Source organism: Neophocaena asiaeorientalis, unplaced genomic scaffold (assembly GCF_003031525.2).
Source record: "Neophocaena asiaeorientalis asiaeorientalis breed wild unplaced genomic scaffold, Neophocaena_asiaeorientalis_V1.1 scaffold30, whole genome shotgun sequence".
In the NCBI taxonomy this organism is placed as follows: Eukaryota; Metazoa; Chordata; class Mammalia; order Artiodactyla; family Phocoenidae; genus Neophocaena; species Neophocaena asiaeorientalis.
This window is the reverse complement of record NW_020174923.1, coordinates 10,852,945-10,869,078: the sequence shown is the minus strand read 5'-3', so window position 1 is coordinate 10,869,078 and position 16,134 is coordinate 10,852,945. Positions and strand designations below refer to the sequence as shown.

Below are 16,134 nucleotides of genomic sequence, written 5' to 3'. Positions count from 1 at the left end.
AAAAAAAAAAAAAAAAAAAAAAGAGAGAGAGAGAGAACAAACTAGTGGTTATCTGTGGGTAGAGGGAAGGGGGAGGGGCAAACGTGGGTAGGGGATTAAGAGGTACAAACTACTATGTACAAAATAAGCTACAAGGATATATTGTACAGCACAGGGAATATAGCCAATATTTGATAATAACTATAAATGGAGTCTAACCTTTAAAAACTGTGAGTCACTATATTGTACAACTGTAACATACAATATTGTACATCGACTATATTCCAGTTTTAAAAAAAGAGAAATAAAGAAAAACGTACATTCATGCATTCATTCACTTATCGAGGACCTGTTTCCTGAGCACCTACCATGAGGAAGTACTTGGGGCCAGGTGCCCGGTGGGTGGTCTGAGGGGCGGAAGAAGAAGGCTCAGCTCAGGCACCTGGGCCAGCTTCAGGCTTATGTGCCTACAAGGCATTGCTAAGGAAGCCGTCTGTCTGCTGTTTGATTTCTGCGCTTCTCAATTCAGGCCAAGGTGGGGGGCCATCTGCTAAAGTGGACACAGAGAAAACATTTTCGCTATGTAGAAAATTGGCTTCTGAGGGGAGGCTGTGTGCTCAGCACAGAACCAGCCTGCAGAGGAGGTGCTAGAGGCAGCGGGCAGGGCTGGGTGCAGGGAGGGAGGGCTGGAGAGACGCCCCTGCTCCTGCCCCATCCTTGGGAGGCCTCAGGCCCGCCAGTGTCTCCAATGCATCAAGCCCCTGCCTAAAACTTCCGCGTCTTTGCATGGGACTTGCATGGGAGGAGGGCTCCCCTCATTTTTACTCTCAACCACTGCGCCACCAGGGAAGCCCTCCCTTCATTTTTAATACCTTCATTAAGATATAGTTCACATACCATAAAATTTAGTCATTTAAAGTGTACAGCTCAATGGCTTTTGGTATATTACATTACTAGTTTTAAAAAATTGTGGTAAGTATATATAACATAAAATGTACCACTTTAACCATTTTTAAGTGTACAATTCATTGGTATTGATTATATTCATAATGTTGTGCAAGTATCACCACTATTTCTAAAACTTTTTCTTCACCCCAAACAGAAACTCTGTACCCATTAAACATTAACTCCCTACCCCCTACCCCAACCCCTGGTAACCTCTAATCTACTTTCTGTCTCTCAAAATTTACCTATCCTAGGGACCTCATTTAAGTGAATCATACAGTATTTGTCCTTTTGTGTCAGGTTTCTTTCACTTAGCATAATGTTTTCAAGGTTCCTCCATCTTGTAGCTTGTGTCAGAATGCCATTCCTTTATGGCTGAATAATATTCCACTGTATGGATAGACCACATTTATTTATCCATTCACCTGTTGATGGACACTTGAGTTGTTTCCACCTTTTTGTGAATAGTGTTGCTAAGAATATGGGTGTGCAAGTATCTGTTTTAGTCCTTACTTTCAATCCTTTTGTGTATATACCTAGGAGTAGAATCATATGGTAATTCTATGTATAGGTGTTGAGGAACTGTCACACAGTTTTCTACAGTGGCTGCACCATTTTACATTCCTACCAACAGCGTGCTAGGTTCCAACGTCTCCACCCATATTTGTTATTTCTGCTGTTGTTGTTACTTGATGGTAGCCACCCTAATGAGTGTGAGGTGCTATCTTACGTGGGTTTGATTTGCATTTCCCTAATGATTAGTGATATCATGTGATATCACACAATGTTAGTGATATATTGATTATTTAAAATAAATAAATTTATTTATTGGCTGTGTTGGGTCTTCGTTGCTGCGCGCGGGCTTTCTCTAGTTGCAGTGAGCGGGGGCTACTCTTCGTTGCGGTGCGCGGGCTTCTCATTGTGGTGGCTTCTCTTTGCTGTAGAGCACAGGCTCTAGGCACGTGGGCTGCAGTAGCTGTGGCACATGGGCTCAGTAGTAGTGGCTCGCGGGCTCTAGAGCACAGGCTCAGTAATTGTGGCACATGGGCTTAGATGCTCCGCGGCATGTGGGATCTTCCTGGGCCAGGCCCCTGCATTGGCAGGTGGATTCTTAACCACTGCGCCACCAGGGAAGTCCCTGATATACTGATTTTCATGTGCTTATGGCTATTTGTGTATCTTCTTTTGCAAAATGTCCTTTTGAACCCTTTGTCCATTTTAAAATCGGGTGCTTGGTTTTTTGTTGTTGAGTTATAGAAGTTCTTTATATATTCTGGATATTAATCCCTTATTGGATATATAACTTGTGAATATTTTCTCCCATACTGTGGGTTGTCTTTTCACTCTCTTGATAGTACCCTTTGATACACAAAAGTTTTTTATTTTGATGAAGTCCAACTTAGCTATTTTTTGGTCAAAGCTGCCTCTGCACTGTGTTTTTGGTGTCATATCCAAGAAATAATTTGCTAGACTAAATCCTACTCATCTTTGATCCCCCGCCCGGTGTAAATTAGTCCTCCTTGCGATCCTGTCTCATTGCACCTGTGTTCCCTTGGCAGTGCCATCTGCACCCGGTTGGTCTGCACAGCTCCGAGTCTCCCCAACCCAGAACCCCAGCGGGCAGAAGTCATGTCTGTTTCCTTCCTCCTAGAAGCTCCTTCTGGATTGAACATTCTTGGCTCTGGGCTTTACTCTTCAGAATTCTGGTTCTCTAAGAATCACAGAATGTTAGTGCAGATGTAGAAAGAAGAAAAAAACCAGAAACGCTCTTTGAAATAAGAGCCAACTGCTTTCATGCACCAGGGGAGCTGGTACATGTCACAGGCTGGCTTGACTCAGTTTAGGAAAATACACCAATGGCTTTTGTTAGTCTGGAAGGGGAACTCACCCTCTCCCCTGCCTGCAGGGGTCGAGGCAGGAAGGAAAAGGTGAAGGGAGCTGCTTGCACAGCAGCAAAAGGGACTGTGGTTTTCACAGACATCCTGGGAGAGAAGAGGTGAGAATCTGCAGAACAGAGAACTGGGGAGAGAAAAGATGTGACGGGGTGGAGAAAGACCAAAGGGGGAAAGCCCAGTTGGCCAGAAATGCCTGTGTTGTCATCTGTAACGAGTTGCTCCGTCACCCCAAACACTGGTGAACGTCTGCTCCCAGAAGGGCCCATGTGAACGATGCTTTGCACAAACCAAGTTGGGTGGTGTCCAGTGTAGACCCCTCCCGCCATCGAGTGTGCAGCAGAAGCAGGGAATGTGAAGGCAGATGACCCAGAGAAACGTGGGGATCCTCATGGGACTCTGGGTTTTCCACTTTATATGGATGGGGGCTGTACTGGGGTAAGTAGTGTCCCCCCAGAATTCATATCCACCCAGAACCTGCGAATGTGACCTTATTTGGAAATAGGGTCTTTGCAGGTGTCATCAAGTTAAGATGCTATCTTACTGGATTAGAGGGGGCCCTAATTCAAAGACTGGGAAATCTGATCGAAGACACAGGGACACAGGACACAGGGAGAAGGTCATGTGAAGACAGAGCAGAGACTGGATGATGTGTTTACTAGCCAAGGATGATGTGTTTACTAGCCAAGGATGCCAAGGATCGCCAGCAGCCACCAGAAGCTGGGGAGGGGCCTGGAACAGATTCTCTCTCCGAGCCTCCAGAAGGAACCAACCTGCTGACACCGTGATTTCAGACTTCTGGCCTCCAGACTGTGAGGGAGTACATTTCTATTGTTTGAAGCTCCCCTGTCTGTGGTATCCTATTATGGCAGCCTAAGAAATGAATGGAGGGGCTAACATCCTTCTGTTTTAAGAGCAAAGGAATGGGAGGCCCCAAGGCTGGAGGGCTGGGAACGTCAGTGGCCAACCCTGGCTAGCGTGGGGTCCTTGCCTTCAGCAGAAAGAGTCAGACTGGCTTCGGGCAGAGCCTCCGAGCTCCAGTTTCTCTGCTCTTTAGGGCTCAGGGTCACCAGACTGTTGGCCCCTTGGCATCTGGCAGTAGAAAGGGGAGGCTGAGAAGCTGTCTGGTCAAAACTGCCTCTGCACGTCACACACCCACCACAGCCAGCTTGGGTCTCTTAAGTGCTACAGCAGGGACAGCAGCGCAGAGTGGGGTCACCAACCCCGGAAAATGCCCGAGTGCTTTGGGAGGACAAGAGCTGCCCCTGAGAACCATCCCCTGCCCCTAGTAGTGTGACACCCTGGCGTGTGACCAGACTCTCCCTGTTGTGGATTTTGTGGCGGCCTGGGGAGAGGAGCAAGAGCTGAGGAGGGACCAGAGGATGGAGGACTCACTTAGCAGAAGGGAAGGCGATGGTGAGAGCCCAAAGCAAGATAAAGAGACAGAGAGTGAGGTGGGGCAGGGAAGGGTTCCTGGGCAGATGGACCGGGCAGAGGGCCTGAAGGGGCAGCAACATGGCAGGAAAGCACAGAGCTGGAGGCGGGCAGGGGTTGGGGGGCTGGTCAGGTCACACAGGGGCTTGAGAAGGAGAAAAACACCTGGCCTAGGTGTTGTGCTGACAATTGCATGGCTCAATAGTGTCACTGTCAGGACTTCCCTGGTGGTCCAGTGGTAAAGAATCAGCCTTACAATGCAGGGGATGCAGGTTCGATCCCTGGTCAGGGAACTAAATGTCACATGCTGCAGGGCAACTAAGCCCTCACATCACAACTACTGAGCCCGCGCACCTAAAATAGAGAGCCTGCGCGCTGCAAACTACAGAGCCCACACATTCTGGAACCTGCGCGCCACAACTACAGAGCCCACGAGCCCTGGGGCCTGCACGCCACAACTAGAGAAGAGAAAACCCACATGCCACAACTAGAGAGAAGCCCATGCACAGCAACGAAGATCCCGTGTGCTGCAACTAACACCCGACACAGCCAGAAATAAATTAAATAAATAAATCTTTAAAAAAAAAAACAAACAACCAATGTCACTGTCATCAGACACAGCCACTCTGTGACTGACATGGATGGAGACAGAGACAAGAGGCCTCTGCAGTCATATCTGAACACAGAACGTGGACACTGTCCAGACCTAAAAATGGGCCCTGGTCCCCTTTCCTTGCGGACTGGCGTGGGTTTACCAATTTCAGCCTAAGCTTTGCTCTGTTCTCCTGCCTTCTAGACACAAATTATTAAGATACCTGATTGTGGCATCAACCCTGCTTCCCGACAGCCTCCACCCCAGCCCCAGTTTCCCCAGCACAAGCCCGTCTCCAGAGTCCTTCCTAACACCTCCTATGGACAACCCCCCCAGCTCCCCACGGTGTGCTGTTGCCCTCACTCCATTTCACTGCAGTTGTGTTCCTGGGGGTCCTTGGATGGAAGGTAACTGATACTTCATACACCATGGAAAGAACTGTGGGTTTTACTCTGAATCATATGGGAAGCCACTGGATGGTTTTAAGCAGAGAAGTGTGCCGCAATTTTCGAAAGAAATGTTCTGGAAGACCCATCAGGAGGCTCTGTCTGGAGCGCATCTGAAGCAGCGTTCCCTGTGGCTACTCAGTGGGGGAGGTCGCTCCTTCTGCCTCCAGTGCAGGAAGGAGGGAGGATGAGAGCACACGGATGGCCTTTGTGTCCCAGAACCACTTTCTAAGGGGCTTCTGAGATAAGAATTCAGCTGCGGCAAGCTACACAGGGCTGTTTGCATCAGCTCTAGGCACCCAGGGAGACAAGCATCCTAGTGGACAGTGCAGAGGCGCCTACCCACCCCCTTTCTGAGCAGAGGGGCCACCACATTCAAGACACCCTTTAAGACAGAGTTTGTGGAGGGAATTCCCCGGCGGTCCATCAGTTAAGACTCCACGTTTTCACTGTCAAGGGCCTGGGTCTATCCCTGGTCAGGGAACTAAAGAGCGGCCAAAGGAAAAAAAAAAAAAAGTTTGTGGAAAAGAGAAAATCAGTCCACACCTGCAGGTACCAAGGAGCCAAGGACATAAAGTTCTACACAGATGTCTGATGTTTCGGTCTGGATGGATGGTGACGTCATTCCCATAACCCTGTGTGTGCTCAGCCAGGAGGGCTAAGGGGTCAGACTTGTGAATAACTGGCCCCCAGGTTAGGAAGGGAGCTCAGATGAGGAGGTGTATCTGCCTCCCCTGCCCCAGTGCATATACACATTGCTTCCAACTTGTGCCCGGGAGGGTGGGCTAGCTGGGGGGCTTCTTCCAAGGTGCCAGGCTACAATGTGTCCCCTTGTCTGGTGAAACCGTGTGTTGTGTGTGTGTGTGTGGTCCTCCTTTGGTTATTGGTCCAACAGCATGCCCAGTGGTCCCCAGGGACGGCAGAGGCAAAGTGTTTGTATTGGGCCCCTTGCTGCCTCCCCATCTGACCTGGCTGCTTCTCCTATTTCTCCCAGGACCCTCTCACGCCTGGAAGGTGGAGCCCTCTGTTAGGCCTGCTTGCTTGAATTTCCCTCCCTCACCTGGATTGGTGGGTTCTTCAAGCCTCATCTTGACCCTGTCTCCCACCACAGCGCCCCTAACCTAGAAGAAGGTGGAGAAAACTTGAGACTTTAGAAACAAACATGGAGCATGGAGAGCTTGCTGTCACCCCCAGGACAACCTCTGCATTTGGAAGGTGGGGCTCTGGGAACTAGAAGCTACACTGGTTATCAGCTGCATCAGTGCACATGTGTGTGCCCTTGAGTGTTGTGTGTGTGTTAGGGGAGAAACTGAGATACTGGGGAGGGAAAAGCCTTCAATCAAATCAGGAGCCTCCACTCCCATTCACACATAAGGGTCTATGAGGCACTGCAGCACATGCATAAATTTTATCTGAAAAAAATGTGTATGCAACATATTGAGAAAAAAAGACTAGAAGAAAATATTCTGAAGTGTCAACAGTGGTTTATCTTGCGATGGGATCTAGGATTTTTATACTTTCGTGTTTTACACCAAACGTGTTGCTTATGTAATTTAAATTTTATTTATTTATATTTAAACCAAATTCTCCAGCCAACTGTGCTCTTCCCCAGTTGCAGTAACTTTCCTTTGAGTTCGATTTCTGGGTGAACCTAAAACAACGACTCCCTCTCAAGTTCACACTACCTCATACTCGTGCTTTCATTCCTCCTTCCTTAGCCTTAGACAATCGATGCGTTGGACCGGGGTCCCCGTCCTCAGAGAGTCTGCAGCCTAGGGGCATTCTCTCCCTACGACCCGCTCCTCCGCGAGGAATCGGGGTCGCAAGGGGCGGCGAGCGTGTTCCGGGGTGGGTGGTGTCCGAGGGAGGCGGGGTAGCCCTCCGGGAGGCGTGGGTGTCGGCCTTGGCTCCTCAACTTCCGGGACAGTGGGTGTAAAATGTTCGGACAACGTTAAAAGGGTCGACTGGGCTTTCTGCGGTCTCCTGCTCCCGAACCCTCCTGAGAGGGCACCCTGGGGAGGAGGACGCTCGTGACCCCTAGCGCGGGAACGGCGGGACCCAGACCACACGTAGACCTGGGTTCCGAGGCCCGGAGGCCACACTCTAGGACAGAACCTCGGGACCCAGACGCCGGGCGGGGTTGCCACGACAACGCTCTCAGGCCCGCGACGATTGGCGGAGCGCAGAGGCGGGGCCCGGGAGGTGCTCCCGCCAGAGCTCGGCCTCCCGGCTTCCGGTCAGCGCGGGACAAGGGAGCGTGGGACAGGGCTACCGGCCTAGGCTGCCACCTGGATTCTACTCTCGCGTACCGTGTGGTAGCGGACCCTGCTGGCTGTGCCACCGAAATGTGCCCAGAACAGGAACCTTCTGCCTCCTCCGCTGCGACCACCCTGGTCTGGGCCACCTTTAGTCGCCTAGAATACTGTCCAACCTCTCGCCGGGTCTCCCAGCTGCGCCTTTCAGTCCGTGTCATCTTGTGGTGCCCTGCTTCTCTCAAGAGTCAAGGCCCTCCTGCCCCGTTTGCCAGCCCCTCCCTGCTCCCCCACTTCAGCTTCGCCGACTGCTTGACTCTTCACTGACCTTGCTCCATACCCCGCCCCTTCCCCCACCCCACCTTTGGACTTGCTGGTCCTCCTGCCTGGGACGCGCCTCCCCAAGACATTAGCAGGATGCTCGCCTCTTTAGTGAGGTGACCCACCTGCTTAAAGTTACACCCCACAGTCCCCATACTCCCTGCCCTGATTTTTCTCCGTAGGTCTTGTCACCATCTAACAGAGTTAATAATGTACTTATATGTTGTCTGAAAGCTCCATGGCCAAGAGTTCGTCTTGTTAGACCAGAGCAGGTACTCAGTGTTGTAGACTGAGCAGGTGGAAGAGGGGGTCTTCTTTTCCTTCCCAAGAAGGGTGGTGAATCCCCTGGGTCACCCTCTCTGGAAGGAGAACTGGCCAGGACTGGCTGACTGCCCACATGCCAAGTGCCTTACTTTCAATATCTCACTCCCAGAGTAGCGGCCCAAGGCGTCTCAGGGAGCCCTATCCTCCAAACACCCTCATCCTCAGCTCAGAATCCTCTGGGCTCCAGATGTCGCTGGCTGGTGCCAGCAGCCCCTCCCACGTGCCTGGCACTCTGCTGGGTGCTGAACTGGGTGAGAGAGTCTGGTGCTGCCCTCAAGGCTCTCAGTCTAGTGGGAGGGAAAGAGGAGAGTGTTTATCACCACGCGTAGGGCAGTGCTGAGGCCGGGCGTGTGAGGCACAGCGTAAGGAGGGTGGGCTCAGCGTCCAGAGTGGGGCCTCTGGAGTTCCTCCTGGTAGTCCCCGGAGGCCTTTCTGGCGTGAAGTGTGCACTGTGGATGACAATCACTGGTTGTCTACTCTGTGCTGATGCAATTCCTGGGATCCAGCTCTTTGTGGCTGAGAAGGCTGTGCTCTTCCCGGGGCCCAATGCTGTTTCTCAAGCGGGAAGCCAGACAAGCATCCAGGGCTGCCCAGAATTGCATCCAAGTGTCCAGACAACTGGCTTCCCTGTGGGTGTGGGCACTGGGAGAGGAGCTCTTTGCATGGTGTGTGGCTGGGTGAGCCAGGGCAGCCATATGCCGCCAGCCTTGTGGGGAGCAGGGCACAGGCCACCCGGCCACCGGGCACAGGCCACCGGCCAGATGCTCCTGGGCCGGTCTGTGGCTCAAAGGCGTTTCCTTCAGGAGAGGAGCCACCTGGCTCCTCTCCACCTGCCCTCCTGCTCCTGCCTCCCTCTCAGCTCCAAAGTCTAGGGTTCCAGGGCTGTGTCAGCACGGGGCCATGCTGCACTGTCCTTCTGGCCTGGAACGGACATCTGGTCTGCCTCAGCCCCCGCAGCCATGGCATCTGTGGCCCCATGGAACGCAGTGGCAAGGAGGAGAGCCGGAACCAGGGGAAGGCCATACTCTACTGTGATCGCCAACTGGCCGAGCATTCCTGGCATGACCCACCTGGCATTGCCCTTTCCACTGAGGCTTACTGAGGGCAACCCCTGAGGGCTCTCCTTGTCAGGGATCCTTCTGCCAGGCGGTGTCCGCTCAGGCTGAGGGAGGGAGGGAGGGACACTGGTTACAACTGATGATGCCAGGCCAGTGGGATCTTGAACCCGCAAATAGTAGGAGAGGAGGGCAGCCCCTGCCCCTTGCCCATGATGCGTCCTCCAGCTGGCAGAGGCATCCAGCCTGCTCTGCAGGAGTTGGGTCTACAGCCTGAGAGAGGGCTTCACTTTACAGATGGGAAAACTGAGGCTCTCAGAGGGGAAGGAAGCAAATGTGTGCTCAGTGGGCTTTATCTTGTTTGCAGGGCTGAGGTCGGCGTCATTAGCTCCGTTTTACAGAGGAGGAACTGGGGACTGGAGAAATGAAGTGCTGTTTGCCAGTTGTCCTGGTAAGCCCGTTATCTGGCCCGGGATGGCACGGATCTGAGAAGGAGCTGGGGCAGTGCCAACGCTTGCTTGTTTTGCCACGAGATGGAAAAGTGAGCCCAAAGATGCAAGGCTGAGGGAAGGGAGACCCAGGATCAAGGTGACCCTCCTGCAGGAAGCAAGAAGTCCTGAGGCCCAGCTGGGCTGGGAAGTTCGGAATGAGGACGCCAAGTGCAGCAATGTGGGTCCTCACTGTGGTGGGTGCCCTGCCCCTCCCTGGTGGATGGAGTTGCACTTGGTCACTAGATCCTGAAGAAATGAGAAAATGGCATCTTTGGCTTCTACCTGGGGTTCAGACGAAACCATCAGGGTGACCCCTGCCCTCCTCTGCAGGCTCTCCCCTGCCGAGCCTTCCCCCACAGGCCCTTCCCTTCCTTTACATCAACCATGGGAACCTATGCCCGAGAGACATGGCACCCCAGGCCTGATGCCATTCCAGACGCAGAGGGGAGCCCCCACCTTCACCACCGTATCATCCATCGTTGTCAACAGTGACATGACTCGGTCACACCCCTTCAAGGGCCGGGCGAGTCCAGTTGGGGGCAAAAGGAGCAGCCTGTGCCAGGTGACTGTGACAGAACAGACGGCCGAGGGCACAAGACAGGTACAGACGTCCCCAGGTCCCTCCACAGGGGCCAGGGAGGAAGGGGCTGGTTCCAAGATGGGAGGGGGCACCCCAGGCCCGATCACCCCAGCAAGCTGCCCTGGAAGGGTCTGTCTGAAAGCCGGGTGCACACCGGGTGGTGGGACAGGCTGCCTTGGGGGCCAGGGCCGGGGGGCCCTGGGAGCCAGGCTGAGCAACGGGATAGTGTCCATGGACTTTGAGCCCAAGGCTGAGGGAGCGCGACCCAGCTCGCGGAAGCAGCTTTTTAGTAAGTGTCTTGAGCTTTCTTAGAAGCAGGCTGAGTTTAAATTATAAATAAACAAACGAGAACTCTGCAGCAAGGCAAGGCGTGGGCTGGTGGGAAGACGGGAGAGACTGGAGGCAGAGACCTCACTTAGGAGCTAATATTCCCCCCTGAACTTGAACCCTCCTGTTCTCTCTCCCCACCCTGCCTCTGCCTCAGGGGCTCGTGGGCCTTCTGCTGAAGGCATCACCTGGGGTCTCAGGCTTCAGGGGCTGACCCTGGCTGGTCTGCAGGAAGAGGCTGAGCGCAGACCCCCACGGTGGGGGAGTCGGGAGGCCCACCTGGCTTACACCACCCAAGGCGTTCAAGCCCGAGTCTCCCTCGGACAAAAACAGGCCCCGGTGGACACTCATCCGTGTGGGAGGTGTCTTACCAAATGTTTGAAGGGGAAAAAAAATCCCATTTTCTTAGCTTTTTTTTTTTCCTTTCTATTTTTTGATTATTTTTCTAGATGACTTCATTTCCAAGAAGGGTGTAGGGGAGAGAAGGAGGACAGAGGGAGGGAGGACAGGGGCCCTGAGGAGGGATGGAGGGGGGAGAGTGGGTGCCAGGCCCAGGGAAAAGCTGTGGGGAAAGTGGGGGCCACCTTGTCCTGACCGGGTGCTTCCAGCCCAGGCTGTGTCCTCCTCCTGACCCCCACGGACCTCTTGGCCAGCTCCACTCCCACAAGTCCCTGGGGCAGAGTTCAGCTCTCATCCAGCCAGGATTAGCAGAAGAAGGGTTTCTAGGAGCTTCTCTCTGGGGCATGACCTCCCTGCCCCACGGACAGAGGTCTCCTTAACCCTTATACCGCTCAGAACCAGCAGGACACACTCTGGCTAGCTTAATGGCAAAGAAAGTCTCTGCTCAGTGGCCACACGCCCAGGACCAAGGCCCCAACTACAAGGCCTCCACCACTGGGCACAGACCCAGCAGCCCACGCGTGACAGGGCACTTCTGCCCATAAGCCAGGACCTTCCACCCCCACCGTTGCTAGAAAAGAGATGCGGGGGGATCTGCTTTCTGGTGTTGGCTGCTTCTGAGTCAGTCTGTTCAGGTGAACCTTGGTTGGTGGAGCCCAGGTCACATTCCCCCACTCTTACTGCAAGGGACTCAGAGAACACCAGCAAGGTAGCAGCCACCCCAGAAACCCTTTTAGTTCACAGAGCCCAAACTCCCAGCAGCTGCTGCGCTCTGAGGGAGAAACCATCCCAGGCCTCTCTCCCAGCCTCCAGTGGCTGCTGGCCATCTTTGGTGTTCCTTGGCTGGTGGGCGCACCACTCCAGTCTCTGCCTCCAACTTCACACGGTCGTCTCTTTGGTCTAAGTCTCAAATCTCCCTCTGCTTTTCTCTTCTGACACCTGACACTGGATTTAGGACCCACTCTAATCCAGGATGACCTCATCTCAAGATCCTGAACTTGGTTATATCTGCAAAGACTCTATTCTGAGTATGGTCACGTTCTGAGGTTCTAGGATTCCATCTTTGGGCCCCCAGCCATTCAACCACTCCAAGAGGCATAAGAAATGGGCACTGAGAAGGTGGCAAGGGAGAAGAGGAAGAGGTGAGGTGGAAAGGGACGTTCGGGCAGGAGAAACCAGCTGCCCGAGCCCAGCATCCATGGGGCTGTCGAATCTCCTTTTGCTACTCAAACCCCAAGTCAGCTTGTGGCTGCCCAGACAGAGCTTCCCACCACCTCCCGTATCCCCATCATTGTCTTTTCCCCAAGGCCAGGCATCATGAACACCCCATCTCCTTGAGGGCTCCCAGGCCCCCCTGCGCCTCAGACCCCCAAGACCTCCAAGTCCAGGAGGCAGGAGAAGCTGCCCTGCCCCTCCTGCCCAAGGGGAAGGGTGGGTCCCACAATCCCTTCATCTTTTGACTTCCTACCTCCCAAAGTGCTTCCTTTCCTCTTCCCCAAATTCTCTGTTGGAGTTTGGGCCATTTCTTCTGATGGGGCTCATTCCCATCCTTGGCAGAAAATGCTCTCAGAGATGGAGAACCTTCAAGATGCAAGATGCATGGGTCAGAACCAGAATATAAAAGCATCTGTGTGCACTCTGCAGTTTACACTGCCCTTTATCCTACACTGTCTCCTCAGATCCTCACTACTGCCTGTGAAGGAAATACTAATCCCATTTTACAGAAGAGGAGACTGAGGCTCTGAGAGGTTTAATGACTTGCCTGAGTTTACACAAACCTGAGACTCAAACCCGAAACGTCGAACTCCAGCTTTTAATGCTCTTCCCACCAACTCCACCACACTGGGCTCAACCCCATGAAGAATCCTGTCCATGTCACAGCTTCAATCTTCCTAGGAACAGGGAATTCACCACCTAACAAAACAGCGAATTCCACTGACAGTCCCAAGTATCAGGGAGTCTTCCTTCATTGAGGGAAAGCCCTTCCTTCTTCGTGTAACTCACTCCCCCACCCCCCGCCTTGGCAATGGGCAATGCGCCTGCCCCAGTCTTCTCCAGGACACATCTCTCCATTTCTTACGCCTTTCTTGAAAAGTGGGGCTCTGGCCATCCCCTCCGGGTCACCCTCCCTAGAAGGGTTTCTGGCCTCTTGATGCCCAACTTACAACGTCAAGGACACAGGTCCTTGAGGCAGCTGCGAAGGGTGACTTTGGACAGGTGTCCCCTGGCACTGTGCCCGAGTCAGGCGGAACTAAGGTGAGGACTGTGCCCGCTCTGGAGGTGACAGTCTCTTCCCATGACCAGAGCCTGGGGGTGAGGCCCGGCCATCTGGCCACCTCAAGCTGGGGCCACCACGGACAGTCCGGGGCAGAGGTAGTCACTGTGCCACAGCACAGTGGCAATGTCACACGTTGGAAAAGAAGAAGAAAGGCAAGCACCAGCAAGCAGAGTGGCTGAGGAACAGCTGAGCTGAGTCACTGCAGCCAGGCGGGTGGAGGCGGCTGCAGGGGTGGGGTGGGGGCCTCCCAGGGACGGAGGAAGGAGGAGGGGACACCAGGCACCTGGCACCCTCCCCTGGGCTTCTGGAGCTGTGGAGGGTCAAGGCACCTAGCAGCAGGGTGCCCAGGGGGTCGAGCTGACCGTCAGGGCTGTGCAGCCAGCTGGCCTCGGGCTCCATTCCCAGCTCAGCCACCAACTGGCCCACAGGCCTCCGCCGCCACGTAATCTTTCGAAGCCTCAGTCTCCACCTCTGTCTAGTGGGGTAATGGCTGCCTCCCCCGCTACTGGGCCGATTACTGAAGGCCACGGTGCCAAGTGCTCAGGGTGGCATCTGGCACACGAGGGGGGCGCTGAGCCAGGCCCCAGTGGCTCTGCTCACCATCATTATGAATGAGGAGCCTTTAGGTTTTCCCAGAGCAGGATTCTGGGGTTTGCCCAGTGGGCCTCCCCCACCCCTGCCCCAGGCCTTCCTGCTGCCCCATGGGTGCGTTTCCGAGGCTGTCGGTGGTCTTGGGCTGTTTCCTTGTCGACTTTCCCACACTTCCCCCTTCATGGGCCCCAGGTCCAGGTCCAGCAGGCTGGGCTTTGGGGTAGCCATGTCTGTATCAGGGCAGGGCTCCCACCTCAGCTGGCATCCTGCCCCCATCACCTGCCGGGACCCACACTGTGTGGTTCCCGCTGCCGCCAGGCAGGGCTGCAAAAGCCGGCGCTGAGTCCCACTCTGCAGAGTGACCTCACCTGACACACAGCACTACCCCAACCTCTCTAGGAGCCACAGCAGACTGTGCGGGTGTGTCGCCCCCCCACTCCCCTGCCACACAGGAGGTCCCTCACACGGCAGGATGCCCCCATCCTGCTGAAGCTCAGGGTTTAGGAACTGGAAGGCATCCTGAAGACGATCCAAACTCATTCCCTCAGGCCCTGAGAGGAAAGGGACCTGCCCAAGGCCACCCAGCCGGTGGTGACAGGGGGGTTGCTTCCAGGCTTCCCTTCCCCTCGGCGGTCCTGCTGGGATTTCCTTGCCCAGGAACCAGCACCACAGGCCTCACCCCAAACGGGGAGCCCATGCGATCCTAGCCCCTCCCTCCTGTGTGCTCCCCGCTCTCCCTAGGCAGGCGCCTGCCTCTCCCGCCCCCATGCTACCGCGGGAAGGGGTTCCTATGGCACCCCTTCCCCCGCACACACTTAGCTCACTGGCAGCCCATCTGCCCGGAGACAGTGAACAGCAGATGCCTCTATGTACAGCGGTGCCTGAAGCGCAGCATCCCTGCGCCTGCCGGACGAGAGCATGCCAGCCAGGCACAGGGCTCACGTGACACTTGGCTGGGGCAGGGGCCCCTCATCCAAGGCTGGGCCAGGAGGGGGTCAGGCCACCCAGACAGCCTACCAGGTCTGGGGACCAGGGTGTCCAAGGCCGGAATCAGAGTGTCCTGCGGGGGAGTTGCTGGATGGGCAGCTCTCTAGCAGGCTGCACCCTTGGGGGACAGGCTTCTACAGCTCCCTGACTCCCTGGGGAAGGCCTAAAGTGAGGGGGTTGGTGGACTCCATGGACAGACCCCACAGGGTCAGCCACTGCACACAGCGTGTGTGAAGGCTTGTGGAAGAGGGTTCAGAGCATCCAGCTCCTGTACAAGTGTGGGACCCTCGGCTGGGCCTCATGGGGCTCCTCACTCTGTCTTGGCCCCAGCCTCATCCCAGGCTCCCTCAGCAAGCTTCTCTCTCTCTCCTGAGTTCTTACAACCAATGGGGGTAGATGGCAGAGCAGGGTCAAGGGATCCTAGGGCTGGGCCTCCTGGGAGGTGGTCACAGTTGCTGGACCCACTGGCTCCTGGACTCACCTACTGTTTCCGGGATGCACGTGGCCAGTTGGCAAAGAGCCTCGTTTCCATGGCAGCAGCCTCAAGCCCTGGGTCCAGGAGGAGGGGCTGGCTGAGGACCCCAAGAGCTCGGTCTTTGTCTCTGCTCTGCCCTCCCCAGCCAAGGAACAGAGCTTTGTAGCCCGTGGATGGCCAGCAGAGCACTGGAGGGCCAGCCCAGCCTGGGGGAGGGGAACTGCTGGGTGGTGGTGCACATACTTTTCCATCCTCTATAAAAACAGGAAAATAAATTGGCTAAGTCTGGAGCCCTATGGACTCTGGCTTGACATAAGCTAAATTTGTCTGATTCTGGAAAGAATTAGAACATTTCAATGATCTGCAAATGGGGCTGCTGGCTGCTGAGCCCTTATCTTGTTCATGGCCTCTAGCCCAGTGTCCCATGTGAGAGGTGAGGGGGAGAGAGGTGAAAGGGGTCTTAGGCTGGTGTGAGCCAGCCTGCCTGGGGCAGAGGGATGGACAGCTTGGCCTCTGAGGACCCCGTTAACTGAGACGGCAGAAGCCATGACAACCAAAGCTCACTTCCAAGCCCTGCAGCCTCCCTTTCTCCCCCGCCTTCACCCTTTGTTTTCCTCCCCTCCTCCCCGCGCCCCCGTGGTGCAGGCGAGCACAGGCACACGCAGGCACACACACGCACGCCCCCAGGCCGCCTCTGCTCCCCTCACATCTTGCGTTTGTTTTCCTTCAGCAGGGCTCCAATGGGGACACGCTGCACCCTCACAAT

General features: G+C 54.8%; 1 protein-coding gene across 5 annotated transcripts in view; it reads right to left on the bottom strand.

The window, feature by feature from the left end:
- Positions 1-9,672: 9,672 nt before the first annotated feature.
- The window catches only part of ENDOV (endonuclease V), a 35,451-nt gene continuing 28,989 nt past the window's right edge, over positions 9,673-16,134 (bottom strand). For 2 of the 5 annotated variants that reach the window (XM_024760916.1, XM_024760918.1), the window contains exons 10-11: positions 15,375-15,622; positions 12,521-12,618 (exon numbers count right to left, since the gene is read on the bottom strand). In XM_024760916.1, coding sequence (XP_024616684.1) covers positions 15,375-15,622 — 248 coding nt within the window. In that variant the 3' untranslated portion in view covers positions 12,521-12,618. Of the gene's footprint in view, positions 10,014-12,352; positions 12,619-15,374; positions 15,623-16,134 lie in introns of those variants that run through there. The other 3 variants (XM_024760917.1, XM_024760919.1, XM_024760914.1) reach the window with 3 other exon arrangements.